The sequence below is a fragment of the Fopius arisanus genome, unplaced genomic scaffold (assembly GCF_000806365.1).
Source record: "Fopius arisanus strain USDA-PBARC FA_bdor unplaced genomic scaffold, ASM80636v1 scaffold00047, whole genome shotgun sequence".
Taxonomy (NCBI): domain Eukaryota; kingdom Metazoa; phylum Arthropoda; class Insecta; order Hymenoptera; family Braconidae; genus Fopius; species Fopius arisanus.
Genome location: NW_011887786.1, coordinates 537,433 through 558,026, shown reverse-complemented (window position 1 = coordinate 558,026; position 20,594 = coordinate 537,433). Strand labels below are relative to the sequence as shown.

Sequence of the window (20,594 nt, the reverse complement as noted above, 5' to 3'; positions counted from 1 at the left end):
AGCCCATGAGTTTTAATAAAAAACAGTGCAAGTACTTAAATTTGATAAAAGGAAAGACCACTATATATACTCAGTAGATGAAAGAAATATTAAAAAATGAATGTGATTTATATGAACTAGGAATAATTCGGCAGAATTGAAGAGCAAAAAATTATTATTCAGGAGACTATAGTTTATTTGAAATTAATTTTTTTTGTGATGTGTAGCTAGCAGGAGATAAATGGTCTGAAAATCAAAAAGTGCAAAATTTTTATTGTTATGTTCATTTATATCGTCATAAACATTCTGAGCATTCAGAAAACTTGTAGTTCTTCAGTGAAAAATCGCATTTTTTAATTCAACGATCAACTCTTCAATACTAGGTCCATTATCATCGACAACACTTGGACTCTCTGCTTCCTTAACATCACTGGACACTGTATATGCCTGCTTAACACCCAAACACTCATTCTGATAGGTCTCACATGACTCTCCTTTATCCTCATCAACCAGAGAAATTCCCCATTCATTATCTTCATGAACTGGATCTTCGTTAAGTACTTCGGGAATAGATTCTTTGACAACCTCGGTAAATTCCATTTGTCTCTGACGGCAGAATTTTTCGTCACAATTCGGGTTAGGCTTAAGGGTCAAGGAAGGGAAGAAGTCTTGCATTGCATTGTACCCAAGATAAAACGAAACTTTACCAAAATGCAAAAGGTACTTCAATGCATTTTGAGTCAAAAATCCGGCAATTATGCCCATTGTTGTCGGCAAAGAAGCAGCACAAACTCCCTCTCTTTTCAGAGATTTCTCATCGATGTTGGCAGCCACGACGAGAGGCGGAGCACAAGCGAAACAAGCAGTTTCTCCAGGTATAATAAATTGAATGTGACCCGAGACAGCATTCTCCGATACTCCACTTTCAATCCACTTGAGATTTAATTCATTGCATGCCATGTTTATTGCCATTCTAGCTTCGAAATTGTCAACACAGCTCAGAACCAGGTCCACAGCCATTCCTGTCAAGCTGCCAGTATTAAGAGTTCTCATGAACTCATCAAAATGGTCAACAGTTGTGATATTGTAATTGTGAATGTCAATCTGGACATCTGGATTGATAGATTCTAGTGTTTTTGCAGCCGCTGCGACTTTGCTAAGGCCTACCTGATGAGGCTGGAAGAAGAGTCGATTCATGTTGGCTAGTTCAACTTTATCGTAATCGAAGAGAATGAGTTTTCCGATGCCACAACGAGTCAGCATTTCAGCTGTTACACTTCCAACCCCACCTACACCAACAATTGCTACTGTAAATTCTCGAATTCGCTCATAGTTATCAACAATTCCCATTCGTTTCAAAGCCATCAGACGACTATACGGATTTGTATCTACTACTTGGCTGCAGAGCTTATGGATCTTTTCACGGACTGGTCCAGTATTTTTCGATTTTTCATGAGCAAGCTCCAGTTCCAGTTCTTTTATCCGAGTTTCAAGGTCCTTTATGCGTTCCATTTTATTTTGTTGATGATGGTGTTACACTTTTCAATCACTGAGGAATTAACGGGTAATTAGAGTTAAAATTGATTGGTGAAGTAACATATGGTGTTTGACAAGTTGATGTTACTTCAACGTGTGTTGTGGCCAACTGCAACTACCTACCCAGATAGCACAGCCTACCATTGTGTTTTAAAGAGTACGGTCGTACTGGTATCGTACCTGTACCATACTATCACGAGATGGCGATGTACGCAGATACAAGTACGATACTAGTATAGTATGCGTACGCCGTACCCCTGCAAGCCTGTACGAATGAGGTACTGAAAACCCGTACGATACCCGTACGACGTACTGGTATCGCACCCATTCGCAAAAAAAGTATGGCGTGTTGTCATAATACGGGTACAGTGTCGGTACATCGTACTCGTATTGTACTTTTTGGAAATATAAGTATTGCGTACTCTTATAATACTAATGCGATAGGTATGAGATTATTGTAAGAGTACGCCATAAATGTATTCATTTATTAATAAATTGATGGAAAAATTTTCCAAATGGCGCCCCGTTTTTCAATAATTCTTTTGCAATTTTCAAATTCATGATAAATATCACTCTCCAAATTTTCTTCTCCCTTCATTTTCATCTTCGCTTTTACTCGTTCAAAAGAAAATTTTTTAATTCTACTTTCATCTGAAATTTTCATTTATGGTTTTTTTAGTTGCGCAAATAAACCTCTGCTTATATTAATTCAAAATGCAAGTACGACGTACTATTATTAGGATTAGTATCATACTATCATTGCATGAGTATTATATCAGGACGCCATACATGTATTTTGAATGGGTATGATACTGGTACGCCGTACTCGTACAATACTGGTACGGCGTACTAGTATCGTACTTTTACTGATGAAATGGATACGGATACGTACTTTTATAATAAAATTAATTGGCGCAGTAAAAAAATCTCTTTTGTATATTATTCCTAATAATACAGAATATATAGTGTATATAAATAATAATTTATATACACAATAATTCGCGTGGTCTGCGCATTGGTACCGCGCTACCATGGCGCTGACGCCACTTCCTTTTTCCTTCTCCCAGAGAAACCCCACTGAGCAAGAAGTGTGATTTTTTTCCCCGTGTTATTTCAGTGTTTTTTGGACGAATTTTATTATTGCAGCAGGTGTTTTGTGTGTGAGCTGAAAGTGTGGAAGCCGAGGATTATTTGGAGATAAGTTTTTGAAGTTATTTCCCTTAAAAAAGTTCAAAAAAAAAGCATTGACATTTCGGGCATGTATTACGGTTATTGCCTCTCTCACACGACTTATTTGTTCATTAAAAAATCGCATTAAACTTTTGTGCCGGTTCGTTTAGTGCAAATAAATCGCTTTAATAATTATATTCATTCGAAGTAATGGACTACGGTCTTAGTTTAACTTCCGAAGAATAATACGGATTTTCCAGGACATTGGGAAATATTTAAAAGATCTAGTTAGTAGCTCGCATGTTGCTTCATGACAAAGTATATTAAGTAAATGTAGCTAATAACCCTAATGTCATAGAAATTTTGCGAAAACCTTCTGATGAAGTAAAATGACAGAAAACAATCCCTAGTACTTCATTATTACGCGACAAATCTGCCATTATTTATGACAATTCAGAAGTATAAGTATTCATTCGAATACTTTTTAACCCAAACATATTTTCGAATGAAATTATATAAATGAATAGTTATATAATTTCATGCGAAAATTTGTTTGGGTTAAAAAGTATTCGAATGAATACTTCTGAATTGTCATAAATAATGGCAGATTTGTCGCGTAATAATGAAGTACTAGGGATTGTTTTCTGTCATTTTACTTCATCAGAAGGTTTTCGCAAAATTTCTATGACATTAGGGTTATTAGCTACATTTACTTAATATACTTTGTCATGAAGCAACATGCGAGCTACTAACTAGATCTTTTAAATATTTCCCAATGTCCTGGAAAATCCGTATTATTCTTCGGAAGTTAAACTAAGACCGTAGTCCATTACTTCGAATGAATATAATTATTAAACCGATTTATTTGCACTAAACGAACCGGCACAAAAGTTTAATGCGATTTTTTAATGAACAAATAAGTCGTGTGAGAGAGGCAATAACCGTCATACATGCCCCGAAATGTCAATGCTTTGTTTTGAACTATTTTAAGGGAAATAACTTCAAAAACTTACCTCCAAATAATCCTCGGCTTCCACACTTTCAGCTCACACACAAAACACCTGCTGCAATAATAAAATTCGTCCAAAAAACACTAAAATAACACGGGGAAAAAATCACACGTCTTGCTCAGTGGGGTTTCTCTGGGAGAAGGAAGAAGGAAGTGGCGTCAGCGCCATGGTAGCGCGGTACCAATGCGCAGACCACGCAAATTATTGTGTATATAAATTATTATTTATATACACTATATATTGTGTATTATTAGGAATAATATACAAGAGATTTTTTTACTGCGCCAATTAATTTTATTATAAAAGTACGTATAAGTATCCATTTCATCAGTAAAAGTACGATACTAGTACGCCGTACCAGTATTGTACGAGTACGGCGTACCAGTATCATACCCATTCAAAATACATGTATGGCGTCCTGATATAATACTCATGCAATGATAGTATGATACTAATCCTAATAATAGTACGTCGTACTTGCATTTTGAATTAATATAAGCAGAGGTTTATTTGCGCTACTAATAAAACCATAAATGAAAATTTCAGATGAAAGTCGAATTAAAAAATTTTTTTTTGAACGAGTAAAAGCGAAGATGAAAATGAAGGGAGAAGAAAATTTGGAGAGTGATATTTATCATGAATTTGAAAATTGCAAAAGAATTATTGAAAAACGGGGCGCCATTTGGAAAATTTTTCCATCAATTTATTAATAAGTGAATACATTTATGGCGTACTCTTACAATAATCTCATACCTATCGCATTAGTATTATAAGTATACGCAATACTTGTATTTCCAAAAAGTACAATACGAGTACGATGTACCGACACTGTACCCGTATTATGACAACACGCCATACTTTTTTTGCGAATGGGTGCGATACCAGTACGTCGTACGGGTATCGTACGGGTTTTCAGTACCTCATTCGTACAGGCTTGCAGGGGTACGGCGTACGCCTACTATACTAGTATCGTACTTGTATCTGCGTACATCGCCATCTCGTGATCGTATGGTGCAGGTACGATACGAGTACGACCGTACTCTTTAAAACCCAATTGTACGCTGTGCTATCTGGGTATAGTGCGTGAATTATTTGTTTTTTTTATAAAAAAACTTTGGACTCTTAAACATCACCAACTTTATAACAGTCACCTGTAAAAGATTTATAATCGATTGCATACATCCATTGTTTTAATTATTAACTAAACTGAGCTGAGTTTATAACAGCTACAATATCAAGGGTTTCGATATTTTGGTATCATTGTATATAATTGTATAAATAACTACCGTCGTAGGTGAAAATAAGTTGATTTGAGTGAAACATGCAAACAAAAATCTAATTGAAGTCATCATTCGATCACATTATTCACTCATTCAGCAGTTGGTGAATTTTGATTTCACTTGGGCAAGACTCCAAGACGTCAAATTTTGAGGTTATACTTTACGAGTTGTTATTTACTTGTAAAAGCTTGTAAACAATGTCGGACGATGATGATCCAGTGTTTGTCAAGAAAATGAAAACTGTGCATTATGGGTCTCTCGAGGATGCGGAAAGAGCTCGATTGGCAGCAGGAGATGACATAGAGGATGACAAAGAAGATAGCCAAAATGAATCAGGACTCTTGGCCAACGTCCATGTCTCCAATGACTACATGGACTTGGAGGATGAGATGTCAAAAGACAGACAAGCTTTACTGGAGGAGTTTGAACGTCGAAAGAAAGCGAGACAAATAAATGTTTCTACAGACGACTCTGAGGTAAAAAAAAATCTTCGGCAATTAGGAGAACCAATCTGTCTATTTGGCGAAGGCCCTGCTGACAGGAGAGCACGATTGAGAGAATTATTGGCAAGTTTAGGAGAAGATGCAATTAAAAAGAAACATGATGAGGAGGAAAGACCTACGCATCCTGTAGAAAGGGATACCGAAACGACATGGTATCACGAGGGACCCGATTCGCTGGAAATTGCTCGTACCTGGATTGCTCATTACTCGTTACCAAGGGCCAAGCTACGATTGGATAATGCTAGAGAAGAGTTGGCATTATCTGGAGCTACACGAACGGCCAAGAGACAAGAATTGTTGAAAAAACTCCAGGCGTTGACAATTTACTGTTCACAAATCGGAGATACAAGGCCCATTTCTTATTGTCAATTTAGTCCTGATTCGAAGCTTTTAGCGACTTCATCGTGGTCGGGGTTGTGTAAACTCTGGTCGGTACCTGATTGTACACAGGTGAGGACGCTAAAAGGACATGCTTGTAATGTTGGGTGCATTATTTTCCATCCTAAGGCTACGATCACTGATGAAGTCCTGGGGGATAAGCCTGGGCATACTTGTGTAATGGCCAGCTGTGCTAGTGATGGTACATTGATTGAATTTATTTATTACGTTACTTTAATAGAAATTCAATGTCGAATCGGGGTTTGACCAAATAAAACAGATTAGTACTTGATAACCGAAATTGAAAATAGCTATTAGAAATTATGAATAATGTAGTCAAGACAAAAAATTCATCATTTTTTTACATTATATCACCTCTATAGATGAATGCCTACCATAATTGATGCGGAAAAAAACTGAATTATTTTTGCCGATACTGGGGATCGAATCGGGGACTAATACGGGTACTAATCCTATGCCCCAACCACTAAACTATAGCGCTATTATTATTGAGTGAACTCTGTTTTGCTTATACGATGTATATTAGGGATATTTGTTCACTTTAAGAAGCGGAAATTTACTCAATTAAAATTTTATTTATTATATTTTTAACAATAATAATAATAATAATAAGGTAATGATTAAATAATTCAGTTCGTGCCGCCTGATCGGAGCTTGATCAGAATGATTGTCGATGAACGATCACCATATCAGAACCTGATCAGAGTAGTACGGATTAGGTTGAGGAAATCGAAGACTCATCAGGTTCTTATCAAGTTCTGTCTGATCAGTTGAAACAGGCCACCGCTATATCAAGTCCTGATTAAACTTCCATTTGCTCGGGTCCGATGCAATACGTATCGTTGGCTAATGAACATTTTCTTGTAGGGACTGTCAAGCTTTGGGGAGGCGGAAGAGGGGAAGAGCCTTTAGCCGAAGTAGAGGGCCATGAACCGAACCGAGTTTCAAAATTGGCATTCCATCCGTCTGGGAGGTTTCTGGGTACTTGTTGCCATGATGCATCTTGGAGATTATGGGATTTGGAGCAGCAAGCAGAAGTGCTACATCAGGAAGGTCATGCTAGGGCTGTCCATTGCATTAGGTATGATAAATCAAACGGAATTATTTATATTCACTTTCAAGTCGAAAATCTTCAGTGCGGTTCACTTCCTTTTTCATCACCCAAGTTTTCTTCGGAAAACTCGCGACGTCTGTGTGTGTGTGGAAAAAAGTGCGTTTAGAAAATTTAAAGCTAAAAAAATATGGCCTTAAGGCCCGGGTGGACTATCTATCGAAGGTCATCTTTTGTTTACACTTGATAATTTTAGCCTAAAATACATTAAAATTTGGAATCGAATTTGTGTTGCGGGAAGCACTTGAATGGGTATAAAAAAATAATGAAAAAAAAAGAGGAAAAATCACAGAAGGGCGCTGAAGAGCGATATTGTTTAAAAAGAATCTATCAAGTTTACTAAAAAATTATGAAAAATACGTAACTTACCGGGGTATGACACATTACATGTGTGGCCGCAATTATAAGCCAGGTACATCTATATATGACATATATAATGAGCTACGCATTTGTTATTATTTTTTAGTAAATTTGGTAGACCCCCTTTAAACAATATCGCTTTTTAGCACTCTTGAATAATTCCCTTTTTTCTTTGTAACTCTCTTTTCTTTATCTTCTTTTTTTGTCCATTCAAGTGCTTCGCGCAACACAAATTTTATTCCCAATTGCAATATATTTTAGCATAAAAAGATAAAATTTAAACAAAAGATGACGTTCAATACATGGTCCACCCGGGCCTTGAAGAAAAATGCCACTAGTGTGGTAAATATGATCATATATCAAGGAATCGTCGCGGTTTATCAATTAATCCTCCATTTTCATCGTATTTTCCATTTTTTAGTTTCCAAACGGACGGAAGTGTAGCAGCTACTGGCAGTCACGATTCTTTCGGTCGTGTATGGGATCTACGGACGGGTAGATGCATCATGTTCATGGAGGGGCACCTAAAATCCATATTTGGAATCGAATTTTCCCCGAACGGATTTCATATCGCGACAGCTAGTGAAGATAATTCTTGCAAGATATGGGACTTGAGAAAACGCACATGCATTTACACTATTCCAGCGCACACCAATCTTCTCTCAGATGTGAAATATCAGCGTGGCGATGGCCAGTATCTAGTCACGGCGTCGTACGATAATACAGCTAAAATATGGTCCAACAAAACATGGCAACCTCTCAAAACTCTGCCTGGTCATGATGGAAGAATCATGTCAGCAGATGTTTCATCCGACAACAAATTCATTGTAACAAGCTCATATGACAGAACATTTAAACTCTGGGCACCAGAAATATGTTAGAGTGTTTAAAAAGTATCTAATCTAACATGTTCGAAACGAAAAAATGAATAGGTTCCAACTACAAAATATACTTGAATATTTTTATTATTATTGTTGTCAATTATCCAATCTATTAAGGTTGTTGTATTGTAAAATTTCTGTCCGACATTGTTTATTCCGAATTGCATAGTGAATAGTTCGAGAAATGAACTACAAAATGGGCCCTTTCCGTTTTCGGTTGACCTTTTCGAACTTAGGATATCAATTTTTGAAATTTACCTAATTTAACACGTGTTTAAATAGTTTCACCGATTAGAATTTTCAAAATATCAACGGCTTAATAGTTTTCGAAATAAAAAAACCATGGAATATATATCATGGATGGGAATACAGAAAAAAAAATTAAATCGATTGACCATTTGCTTTACGCGATATAATTATCGAGAATCCATAAATTTATCTATTTGAAAATAGTTAATACAGAAAATATATAGTTATGCTTTTGCTATCTATGCACAATGCAATCAATCAAGGGCGACTGCATACCCTGAAAAGATTGGATTCTAAACTGGCCCGTTGAACAGCGGATAAACTTTTTGCAGAGACTATCGCGATACAACAACCTTGTTATTACTGGTCCGCAATTTCCTACCACCACTAACAGGAGACAATTAATTATTCCAAACAGGAGTTTGTGATTAAGTCACGAAACCCCCCCCACCCCTTTCCCTGTGTTCATCATCATTAATTAATAGACAACAATAGCAAATGAATGAAATTGAATTCCCATTTTCCTCGGCATTGTTCTACGCATGCGCACTCGTCCGCAAGAACATTTTTTGATCGATTCATATCACATGAACAATGATTGATAGTCTTATAGTAACGGACTATATAGCATTGACAAACAATTTCAAATATAATGACAGATATTTATTTTGACCTTCAATTAAAAAAAAATCGGGAATGGGGTGCTAATTTTTTTTTATTAATAAGATAATAACTATTTGCTATTAATACGAATTCTATCAAGTAACAATGCTTTACGATTCGTAAATGACCAGAATTGATAAAATAATTAATTTTTAATTATGGGTTCTTAATTATCGGTGGAGGGGATGAGAAATTTGAAATTGTCTGTCACACCAGCACGTGGCAACAGAGAGAACTCATCCCCTGTTTTCGAGCACCTCACGTACTTCCATAAATCTTAGATCATCACCGACGAGGAAAAATATCTAACCCAACCTCGCCCACACTTAACCTAAGTTAGCTAATGATAACTTTGGGGTGATATATGTGTAATTTTTTCAATAACCATTTGCAAAAATAAAGATAATAAATATAAAATGTCAAAGTTATTCGAAAGGAATGATTCAGATTCTGATGAAGATATCAAGATCAATTCTGGGTATGCTAACGATTACAATAATTGGCGACAGAAGGAAGAGTTGAATAAACGTGAGTCAATGGATTATTTACCGTGTATTCATTCAATAGAATATCTGCTCCTGAGTTATTATTAATTTCATTCTTTTTGTAGTGAAAACTAAATATGGAAAGCATGTGGAAAATTTGCAAAGCTCTGAGGGTGAGTCTGAAAGTTCCTCGGATGACGATGGAGAAGGCAAGGTAATTGTGACTTTCCATTTCCTATTTTCTTTTGACATTCTCAGAAACATAAAATTAATTTTTTCGTTATGTAAAAAAACAAAAAAATTGAGCTTTATCGTTTTTTTAAAAAGACTTCGTAGTTACCTTTCGTATATTCGAAGTTCAATATGGAAAGACAAGAAAAAATTGTATCGGACGTTATGATATTTTGTGACGACGAATAACGTGCCACGTGCAGAAAAATCCAGATACTTAATTTATACTAGTGTATGATTACGAGAATATAATTCTCGGATTTCGTTATTTCTGATTACTAAAATTGAAACGAATTATTATGAATGTACCGACGATTACTCATTTTTTCGCGGTTGTATTTTGAAAGTTTGCGATGGAAAAAATAAGTTCAAATGCTCTCTCTTTATGCATATTCACAAATCTCTAGAGTCTAGACAGTGAAAAACATATCAGTTTTCAGACCATATCATTTGTTTTGCTCAGTAATAAACTAATATAAAATAATAATAAATAATAAATACGTAGCTTACCATTGCTCTCTAGGAGATTCAGTGACAGCTAGATGCAATGGTAAGCTATGTCTTTTTAATTATTTCTTGGTAAACTCGCTAAATCCTTTTTAAACAATATCGCCCTTTTATCATTTTTCCTCTTTTTTCTCGCAACACAAATTTAATCCAATATTTTAATGTATTTTAGAGTAAAAAGATGAAATGTAAACAAAAGATAACGTACGATGGATAGTCCATCCGGGCCTTAATATTATAAATACCATATAATTCGATTTCAAAGTTTCAAAATACTATTCGTATTTAGTGGATAGTTATAATATGACTTATGAGTCATGAGCGTGTCATAATTTTTCTGCGTTTTTTCTAAAGTTTTATGAATTTTTAAACAGTTCAGAGGAAACGCAAGAACATGATTGCACTAGCATAAAAATTTGGGAGTCATTAAATAACAATAAAATGTGAAAAGTGCTTTTTTTTATTTATTTTTTATTTATTATTTAATTTCAATTTTTTTGTTTTCTTTTCGAAATAGAACCAGCCCTTAAGAACACTGAAGAATATATCTATAGACTGCATTATTTCTCTGCTAGATATGTAAACATACCATCTCATGAAATTCTGTTGTTATTTTAGGGGATTACCAGTGTGTTTGAAAAAGACTTTTATAAAACTCTTGCCTGTCTGAAGGCGAAGGATCCAAGAATTTATGACGAGAGCGTGAATTTTTTCTCGGATCCAAAAGACTTGCAGGAAAATCCAGAGATTCATTCTTCAACGATCACGGAGAAAATTAAAAAAAAGAAGCAACTCACCCTCCGAGACTACGACCGCAAAATGATAATTGAAGGAGTTCATCAATTAAGTGGAACTGATGATGAAAATGACTTTCACCTGAAGAGCAGAGTAAATAGTTCTACTTACGTGAAAGAACAAAAAGAATTGAAAGAATCCATAAAAGAAATTCTTCAAGATGGTAGCGATAGCAATGACGATAAGGACGATCTGTTGCAACCCAAACACCAGTCATTAGAAGAAAAAGAGAAAGAGGATGAATCGTACGAGGAATGGCTGAAGGGCCAGAAGACAGAGATAGATGTTTCGGAAAAGGCAGCATTAAAACCGTTAAAAGATTTCTGGGCCGATCCTAAACTTGATCAGAATGAGAAATTTCTCAGAGATTATGTTTTAAACAAACAATTTCTTGGTAGAGACATAAAACATCCTGAACATCACGAAGATAGAATCCATAGTCCCAATGAAAATCTCTCCGAAGATGAGCAAGATATTGAGCAACAAGAAATGTTTGAGCACAAATTCAATTTCAGGTTTGAGGAACCGGATAGAGATTTTCTGAAACGGTATCCTCGCACGCTGGGTGATTCCCTACGAAAGAAGGACACAAAAAGATCGGAGAAGAGAGCCGAGGTAAAGAAAAGAAAAGAGGAGGAGAAAGAGAAAAGGCTAGAGGAATTGAAGCGTCTCAAGGTATTAAAACGGAAAGAAATTGAGCAGAAAATCGCACAGTTGAAAGAAGTTACTGGAAACGATGATATACATTTCGATTCCATTGATTTCGAGGAAGATTTTGATCCTGTTAAACACGACGAGAAAATGGAAAAGTTATTCAGTGACGAATATTATAAAGAAGAAGATGGAGATATTAAACCAGAGTTCCCAGATATTGATGAAGAGCTGGAAATAGAGCGTACGTGGGATGACTATGAACCCAACCTTAAGGAAGAGAAATTAAAAGAAGAGCAGACAGGTTTCCATTGTGAGGATGTTGATTTTAATGTAAGTATATGTCTAGTTGATAATTTAAAGCACTTATTAAGAAAATTTTTAATTTAGAGATTATTCTATCCTAAAAGCTAGTTAAGGATATCGTCACATAGTCCCGAATACAAGTAAAATACAGATAATGACATGCACTCTAAAAATGAATTACTATGGGTCACTCAAGAAACTACTTTTGAATAGGATGAACAGAAAATTTTCATCAATTAATAAATTACTGCAGATTTTACTCAACTTTAGAAGAACTTTTGAGTAATATAAATATTTCTTTTTAAAAGTTTTTAGAAATACTTACCATCAGTAAACTGAAAACGTTTTCAAAATTATATTCTATACTTTTTAGACATATATTGTATACACACGGAATTATAGTAAAAATACGAGATTTAGAAGGTAATTTACGGCATTTCGGGTCTTGTGCATCTGAACATGACTTTTTTTTTTCAAAATTTTTCCGAGAAAATTTCAAAAATCTGAAAATAGCGCTGAAAGGGGAAAGAAATCGAAGACGGCAAATTCTGAGAGACATCATAAGCTATCCTCCATGGCTTCCATAGAATGTCTCAAATTTCCAAAAATTACCGAATTTTGAACTTTTTTGTAATTTTTGAATATCTTTTAGAAAATGTTGAAAAACAATTACGGAAAACCGTGTTCAAATGACCATCAATATCCTCAAACATGAAGATTTAATGATGCCCAAAAATGTTTTTTTAATATGTCCTTGCATTTGCCATCCCAATCACAGATTTTACGTGATTGAGATGTCGTAAATTACGAAGTTAATTAATTTGAACAATAGGTCTTGATACATAACTTCAACTCTTTCCTCCTATTAATGATTTTTTAATACATTCTACACGTCATTAATTTCCAGTGGCAGCCATTTAAAACTCTTACCTCTGCGTATGAAATTGAAGTTCTATTTCAGCCCTTGTTTCTTTTTAATTAGATGGATGCAGATTATGATCCCACCAGTACTGTCCAAGAAGAATTGACGAAATCATCGAGGAAGAAGCGAAAACGTCGTTCAAAATTTTCAGAGATGATGTCGAAAGATAAACCGAAGTTTGACCCAACCCATCACACTTCCTATAAGGACTATTTTGATCAATATTATAGTCTTGATTATGAAGATATGATTGGAGATCTACCCTGTAGATTTAAATATAGGAGTGTAGTACCTAATGATTATGGACTATCCGTAGAAGAGGTAATTATTAATTGCAATCATTTATTCACGAAACTGTCTATTCAATTGTTTCAATTGTTCAATGGCAGATTATATTTTTTTCTGCAGATTTTAATGGCTGATGATAAAGAATTGAATAAATGGTGTTCTCTGAAGAAAGCTTTGGAACACAAACCGAAACATCAAGAATTGAATGAAGTTAGAATATATAAACAAAAATCTTCAAACGAAACATATAAGAAAAAAATCCTGAAGAGTTTGTACGAAAAAAGAGATGATGGCAATGGAGGAAATCTTATCGTTAAAACGAATCACAAATCTAAGAAGGAAGGTCAACGTTATCCAACGAAGGCCGATGAAGTATCACTTGCTGTACCGATTGGTGGAGAAGATATAATTGAAAATAAAGCGAAATCAGTAAAGTTTGAGATGAATAATAAAACGAGTGCCGATAAGGTCGAGAGTCCTCTTCAGGCTGTGCTTAGTGAAGAGGAGCATCCAAGAAAGGCAAAACTGACACGAGATGTAGCCAACATTCCACAAGAGAATGAAATTGATAAAAGAACCGAGAATATGAAGAAAGAACGAAAGAAACGGAAGGGAATCAAGGGAATTGTGTCTCAAGATCAGAATTCAACTGCACAAACAAATGATAGAAAATTAAAACAAACAATACGAAAAGAAAAATATAAACGAGTGCAAAAGATGAAATCCAAATATGCAAAAGGTTCGAATGATTGCGTCATTACGTCTTTGAGTGAAGAGAGGCTGAGAGCTTATGGAATCAAAGCTAAGAATTTTTAAAATGAAATTGTATATGGTTTAGAGTGGAGCTGGAATAAAAAGATTACCAAAAAAACGACTGATTCTTGTCATATTTACCTATTTTGAAAATTGGTCCACCTGTTGTCACTTTCTCACTTGCTACATTCTAAAATTGACTAAAAAGATCGGCGAGAATGAAGGTAGATCAATTGGCTAAAATTTCTATTTAGATACACTGTATGCTGTATATAAAGTTCAATGAGTCATAAGGGATTTTTTCAAAATTCCATACAATTCGTTCACTTTTGATTTTTTCTCTTGACCTCCAAATAGAATCGTAATTATTCAGATTACCTCTCCCGACCACAGAAATCATATTTTCCTGTTACTATTTATTCAATAAATGAGACATTTTCTGCTTCAGAGAAAAATATTAATGATTTGATTTATTCAGACAATGCATTTTGATACAAAAATAATAATGAAATTATAAATTAATAAGAATAATTTAATTAGCGCTGAATTAATAAAAATCAGCTGTCGATTACCCAGAGGACGTTTACTCCAGACATTCCTAGGTTCACTCGTCCAAGCATTCCATGATCTCGGGTTTTTATGATGTATAAGAAAAGGAGAAGTGTGTGGAACATGTTGTTTCGCCCCTAAAGAACGTTCAATCAGATAAAAAATAACAAAATTACTTGTAGATTTTTATGATTTTTATCAGTATGAGAAAAATGTTAACATGTACATTCATATTTTTTTTTTCAAAAGAATCAAGGCGAAATTCTGAAGATATCGTTGAAATCGATCTATATATCGATCCCATCGATTTATATAAGAACTACATGAGTGGACCATTTATCGAACGTCATCTTTTGTTTAAATTTTATCTCGTTAGCCTAAAATATATTAAATTTTCCGATCAAATTTGTGCGGCGGGCGCCCCTCAAATAGTTATAAAAAGATAACGAGAATAACAAGTGGGGAACGCCATTATAAGGAACTGCGTATAGCTGTTGTTGCTAAGAAATTACCAACAAGCTTCCGAATGGATTTTCTGAAAATTGGAAAATAATAGGGGTAGGGGTAAATCTTTTGATTTGAACAAGAGTGCTTTGAAAGAAAAAAATTGAGCCGTCATTTCATTGATATTGCTCATAATATTTTCCGTTGATCATAAAAATAAAAAAAAATTACCAAGTTTATAAAAAAAATAATACGAACCAATGACAGATAAACGCGGCTACACGTCGATGAATAATGGTCAGGATTAGATAAATCAGGGGTTTATTTGAAATTTATCGAATGGGCTTTCGACTCTGATAGTATAAAAATTAGTCAAGTGTTCAGTTTCATCAAGGAATTCTTATTTTTCGAAAGCAGTCCTAATGCTATTGGCTCCATCGCGCTGTCATTATCATGCCTTAATTGTAGTTAAACTTACCCTTGGGACTTCTTCGCAGCTAACAAGAGAAGAATCTCCACTGAGAACTAGAGAGAAGCGTGGAGGATCTGTAGATTGATTAACAATAATTGGGCCTTTAGTTCTTGGCAATTCTGTTCCACTCTTCGCCATGTATCTGGAGGTGAAGGGCCGAGCGTCAGGCTGGTCCAGAGGGGCTTCAAGTTGTGTGTCCATGTATGATGAGACCAAATGCATAACAATCTGGATAAATGAAAAGTAGAAATTCAAAAGCGCAGAAAATACAAAAAAAGTATTTGGTTATCATTTTCAATTTTCGCGACGCATTTGTCAAGGTTATCAATAATGAAAACCTGTCCGCACTTCAAGTGGCTAATTAGTGATCAGTGTGATCAGGGATTATTTTGTTTACTACTTTTCATTATTTCTTTCATTATTTTACTAGTAGATTAAAAAATCCATGGATGTTGATATTACAGCTGTATCTGTTGGCATGCTCGGATCCCAAGGCTTTCCACTGTAAGATCCTCCGCTGTTCCATTTAAATTCGCTCATTGATCCACCTTTTGCTAAGACTTTTATTCTCTTCACCAGATAATCCTGGTTGTTTGATAATTCCAGAAATTGTACAAGAGTTGGTAGCGTAGGCACTGCTACCGATTGGGATTGTGCGAGTTTTCGGAGTCTGTCAAGGCCTACATTGCCTGGTTGAGAGTCACTTAATCCATGGCGAATGAGAGCTGAACTTACGTTGTCAATTTCTATTGATACCCGCTCCACCACAGTTTTGCTAATCCACTGCAACGAAAAATCCAAAATTCAATAAAAATTATGATCATCTAGAACTAGATCATTAATAAGTCAATAAATAGACAAGAATGCATTGTAAAATTATATTACAAAAAATTTCAGTATAATTTTTCCATCTTATAAGAGTATTACCATTCGTAAATTTGCAGTCCATTGGTTAACTTTATTGGGATCAATTCTGTATTTTCGCCAGATATCAGGGGTACCAAAACATCCTCTGGGTGATGTGCCTTCTTCAGCACCGGGACTCGAAGATTTTGTTTTATCTGGAGACATTGAGAAAATATTACAAAATTCACCAATATTTAAACGATATTTGTCAAACTTATGAAAAATTATCGACAGGCTACACGGATTATCCGTTTGATAATTTCCTGGTAGCCGAGGAGATTATTAGATTAAGGCCCGGATGGACTATATATCGAACGTCATATTTTGTTTAAATTTGATCTTCTCAGCTTAAAATACATTAAAAATTGGGATCGAATCTGTGTTGCGGGAAGCACTTGAATGGGCATGAAAAAATAATGAAAAAAAAAAGAGAAAAAATTATCGAAGGACGCTAAAGAGCGATATTATTTAAAAAAGATTTACCAAGTTTGTTAAAAAATAATAAAAATTACGCAGTTTATCATTGCTCTCCAGGAGATTGAGCGACAGCTAGATGCAACGGTAAGCTATTTATTTCTCTATTATTTTTTAAGAAATTTGGTTGATTTCTTTTAAGCAATATCGCTCTTCAATAATTTTTCCTCTTTTTCTTAATTATTATTTCATCTTTATGCGAATGCTTCGCGCAACACGAATTTAATCACAAATTTTAATGTATTAAGCTCATTCTCAATACCGTCCGTTGTAGTGATAAAAAGACAATCTCGTTCAAATTTGAAGTTAACAGTTCGATTTTTGCCCGGGTAAGAGGGCAAACAACAATTTTTTTCAACATAAAAGTGACAGTAGCTATTATTTCTTCCAGTATTCACTCTCAATTTATGATTGATTCCAATAGAGCCAATCATGACGAAAAAAATGAAATAAAAAAACTGAATACCTTACTTAATTTTGGAGATATTCCGAAAAAACAATTTATAAACAAATCACGATTTTTCAAGACTGGCTTGAGCGATCGAGATCAATTTGGGTTGAGAGTTAGCCTCAACTCTTACCCATTACCTAACCAAATTAAATTTTTTGGGATTTTTTTACCTATATATTTTTTTATCTATATATTTTTAACTAAGAAATCACTGCTTGTCAGAGGGGATCACACAAAGGCATTTTCAAAAAATGTGTATATTATCATTTTAGACTATTCTAAATCGCTTCCAACAAAAATTAAATTTTTTTTTCATGAACTAGCGGTGAATTAGCGTCGACTTCGTTGTTAAACTACATTAGCGGAAAACATTTTGGGAATACAATACATTACTTTTTTATTACCTTCGGATTCTCGATAATCATTAATCCATGACAAACAGAATTGAATTTGTCAGAATCGAATATTAGATATGAGAGAAAATATTTACCGATCGTTGGAGCCAGTTGGTAAGCGCATCGCCTCAACATTGGGGAGATTTCTCCAGGATTTCGTGTAGCAGGATGGGACCAGAAGGAGCTCAAAAGATTGGAAGGCTGGTCCATACTAGTCGCCAGAGATGTTTTCCTCTCACGCTCCGAAATATCTTTCAAGTAATTCTGCAAATCTGATTCATCTTGGATCATACCTTCACTGGTGAGATTGCTATTAATTGAAGTATTTAAAGACTTATTGAATGATGTATTTGGAGTAGCATTCAATGTTCTTGGCGACGGTGGACCACTGTACTTGGAAAAAGGACTAGCTGCATACGTTTCTGAAGAATAAGAAATTAATTGTCTAAGGACAATGCTTGCAGGTGATTCTGAATGCTTCCCCAACCAGAGGAAGCTTGACTAGCCGCGCATATCTGGTATGAAATAGTTCTATAATTTCAAAATTTCAATTTTAAAATAAAATCACATATCTAAAAACTACTAACTATTTACATTCTTATTGGATTTATTTCCGCGCAATTCTTATATAACTATAAATAAAAATTTTTCAATTGAACTGGGCGTAATCAGCCTTGTGATAATTCCAATGATTCCTTTTTTTTTAAATTTTCCACAGTGAAAATTAATTTACTTTAGAATGAAACTAGCATTTAATCTGTTTTTGGCATAATTGAGTTTTACTTTGTGAAGCATTTTAAATTTTAATTTGAGATAAAATAGTTCTTTCTATTGAACTTGTTTTGGTCTTCTAATAATTGGCATCGGATTTGCAATCACTCTTTTTTCCCAATTTTTCTTAAAAGGATGTACTTACTGCTCTCATTAAGACCTGGGGACCCCAAAGACCGACGACTAAGATTAAAAGAAGACAAATTGACAGGAGAACTCGGTGTTGGTTGTTTGGGTGTAGTACTACCTGTCTTAAACAATGGATCATCCTCATTTATACCCAGTAGCTTTTTCTGTTGCGGACTGAGCATGATTGGTCGAAGACTAAATATTGCATAACAGTAGCAAATGATATGATAAAGAGCATTCAATCCAAAAATCATGGTCAGAACCCACTCAAACCACAAAAACGGTTTATATACCGTTCCTCCCTGAACGCTGAAATATAAAAACGACACAGCTATAGTTGCGATACAAAGAATTACTGGGAAGATTTGATGTAAATTTTTCAGTAGAAATTTTTGTTTTGTCAAGAATTTGGTCTAGAGATATTGCATATGGAACATGCACATGGAACATAATTCATTACTTGTCAATGGAAACAGGAATACTTTTTCCGTTTCCCGCCAAAAAAGGAAATGATGTTTTAGCCTCGAAAAGTAAAATAAACAATCTGAACCACGTGCTTATCATGTAATAATTTTGCAACCGCGGGCAGGCATTCTTTATTCCACTTCCCTCTTTCCCCCCTAGGTTAGAAATATACTTGAAGGTTCAACGGTTTTTGTTTACATTATTTTTCAACCGAATCCTGTGATCGAGTATTACTCACATGTCAAAAACGAATACGCCAAGCAACGATCCATTGATAAAAAACCACATTATACTTGATCTCGCTTTTGTTTGCATTTGTCGAAGGGTTAGAGTTTGCTGAACTTGGGCCCTTGGTGTTAAAATTCTGCAATTTATAATGATTCCGGTAAGCAAAGATAATAATACCCTTATTATTTTTAAATGATAAGTTCTATTTACCTGGCGTTCGGTGAAATACATCGCATTGGAGAATGAAAATCAGCCATCACAATGCCTTAACAATCACTCCAAGTCAATATCAAATTGATTGCCCTCTCTTGATTGATTTATGATAAACTTTATTTATATCCAATCTGGTTGATTTATTTTCCGAAGGCAACAATCAGTGCCGTTTTGTTTTTAGTAAATCATTGTCTATCCTTCAGTTTTATGTGTATGGATTTTTTATTTTCCAAAAAGCAGGACTGCGGACAGAGATGTGGGCTGCGGCCACGAGTGCCGGCGTTATTATATCAGGTGGCGACAACATACATAACCTGAAAATCCCTAGTTCTTAAAACAACCGGATTGGGTACAGTCAGCCCGAAATCTTTGAATGTGCAGAGTGTGATGGAAATATGCGCACCCGCGCTAGAAAGGCGTGACGCTAAGTCAGCAATTTGAATAGGATGAAGTGTATGGTCAATTAATTGGGAAGTTAGCAGTGAAAACAGAAAGGTCGTCTGTCGAAAGGAACAATATTTTTCAAAAACTTTTCGTTCCGTCAAGTGTATTAAATAATAAACAACTCGATGTGTATCTGCCTGAGAAAAACGGCGAACGATAATTACATAGTTCATCTTTTTGAATTCCAGAAAAAACATCTCCGGAAAAAACATTTCCGGAAAAAATATCCCGGAGAAAAAATCCCGGAAAAAATATCTTCGGAAAAAATATCCCCAAGAAAAATCTTGATTAGAAAACGTTGGTTCAATTTCCCATGAAATTGAATCATCTTTTTTATTTCTCTAATTTTTATTTAATATATATTGTGAGCAGTAGGAGGGGGGTTCCCCCTCACGACCGCCCCGTTTTGCAAACCTTAGAGACAAAAAGATAAGAGCAACGAAGATAAAATGCGTGACTGGGGGGATATTTTTTCCGGGATATTTTCTCCGGGGATATTTTTTCCGCCACTTCATCTTTTTGGACGAGCGAAAATTTCTCGAATTCATGAAAAGTATGACTACTGATTAGGTGG

The 20,594-nt window shown here is 35.0% G+C and overlaps 4 protein-coding genes across 4 annotated transcripts; 2 read left to right on the top strand and 2 right to left on the bottom strand.

The window, feature by feature from the left end:
• Positions 1 to 151: 151 nt before the first annotated feature.
• On the bottom strand, positions 152 to 1,649 carry Uba5 (Ubiquitin-like activating enzyme 5). The gene has a single exon (XM_011306354.1). The coding sequence runs from the start codon at positions 1,489 to 1,491 to the stop codon at positions 313 to 315; it is 1,179 nt and encodes a 392-aa protein (XP_011304656.1). The 5' UTR covers positions 1,492 to 1,649; the 3' UTR covers positions 152 to 312.
• A 3,090-nt stretch (positions 1,650 to 4,739) lies between these two features.
• U4-U6-60K (U4-U6 small nuclear riboprotein factor 60K) lies at positions 4,740 to 8,316 on the top strand. The gene is made up of 3 exons (XM_011306355.1): positions 4,740 to 6,058; positions 6,745 to 6,958; positions 7,770 to 8,316. Exons 1-3 carry the CDS (start codon positions 5,173 to 5,175, stop codon positions 8,227 to 8,229), a joined length of 1,560 nt encoding a protein of 519 aa, XP_011304657.1. The 5' UTR covers positions 4,740 to 5,172; the 3' UTR covers positions 8,230 to 8,316.
• Positions 8,317 to 9,324: 1,008 nt separating this feature from the next.
• Positions 9,325 to 14,186, top strand: LOC105267474 (protein KRI1 homolog). The gene is made up of 5 exons (XM_011306356.1): positions 9,325 to 9,669; positions 9,752 to 9,840; positions 10,983 to 12,143; positions 13,099 to 13,359; positions 13,447 to 14,186. The coding sequence occupies exons 1-5, from the start codon at positions 9,558 to 9,560 to the stop codon at positions 14,140 to 14,142; spliced, it is 2,319 nt and encodes a 772-aa protein (XP_011304658.1). The 5' UTR covers positions 9,325 to 9,557; the 3' UTR covers positions 14,143 to 14,186.
• A 338-nt stretch (positions 14,187 to 14,524) lies between these two features.
• Positions 14,525 to 20,084, bottom strand: LOC105267471 (transmembrane protein 209). The gene is made up of 8 exons (XM_011306353.1): positions 19,574 to 20,084; positions 19,374 to 19,499; positions 18,687 to 18,979; positions 17,866 to 18,192; positions 16,472 to 16,605; positions 16,007 to 16,327; positions 15,551 to 15,772; positions 14,525 to 14,765 (listed from the first exon to the last, which is right to left on the bottom strand). The coding sequence occupies exons 1-8, from the start codon at positions 19,618 to 19,620 to the stop codon at positions 14,637 to 14,639; spliced, it is 1,599 nt and encodes a 532-aa protein (XP_011304655.1). The 5' UTR covers positions 19,621 to 20,084; the 3' UTR covers positions 14,525 to 14,636.
• Between the last annotated feature and the right edge of the window lie 510 nt (positions 20,085 to 20,594).

What these genes read in the sequence shown, in the direction of transcription:
- Uba5 (XM_011306354.1), bottom strand. Translation starts at nt 1,491, where the DNA reads ATGGAACGCATAAAGGACCTTGAAACTCGGATAAAAGAACTGGAACTG.
- U4-U6-60K (XM_011306355.1), top strand. Translation starts at nt 5,173, where the DNA reads ATGTCGGACGATGATGATCCAGTGTTTGTCAAGAAAATGAAAACTGTG. An exon ending in GGCCAGCTGTGCTAGTGATG is followed by an intron (nt 6,059 to 6,744) that starts GTACATTGATTG and finishes ATTTTCTTGTAG; the next exon opens with GGACTGTCAAGCTTTGGGGA. An exon ending in AGGGCTGTCCATTGCATTAG is followed by an intron (nt 6,959 to 7,769) that starts GTATGATAAATC and finishes TCCATTTTTTAG; the next exon opens with TTTCCAAACGGACGGAAGTG.
- LOC105267474 (XM_011306356.1), top strand. Translation starts at nt 9,558, where the DNA reads ATGTCAAAGTTATTCGAAAGGAATGATTCAGATTCTGATGAAGATATC. An exon ending in ATGACGATGGAGAAGGCAAG is followed by an intron (nt 9,841 to 10,982) that starts GTAATTGTGACT and finishes TTGTTATTTTAG; the next exon opens with GGGATTACCAGTGTGTTTGA. An exon ending in GTGAGGATGTTGATTTTAAT is followed by an intron (nt 12,144 to 13,098) that starts GTAAGTATATGT and finishes CTTTTTAATTAG; the next exon opens with ATGGATGCAGATTATGATCC.
- LOC105267471 (XM_011306353.1), bottom strand. Translation starts at nt 19,620, where the DNA reads ATGGCTGATTTTCATTCTCCAATGCGATGTATTTCACCGAACGCCAG. An exon ending in TGTATTTCACCGAACGCCAG is followed by an intron (nt 19,500 to 19,573) that starts GTAAATAGAACT and finishes TATAAATTGCAG; the next exon opens with AATTTTAACACCAAGGGCCC. An exon ending in CCCAGGTCTTAATGAGAGCA is followed by an intron (nt 18,193 to 18,686) that starts GTAAGTACATCC and finishes CTTATTCTTCAG; the next exon opens with AAACGTATGCAGCTAGTCCT.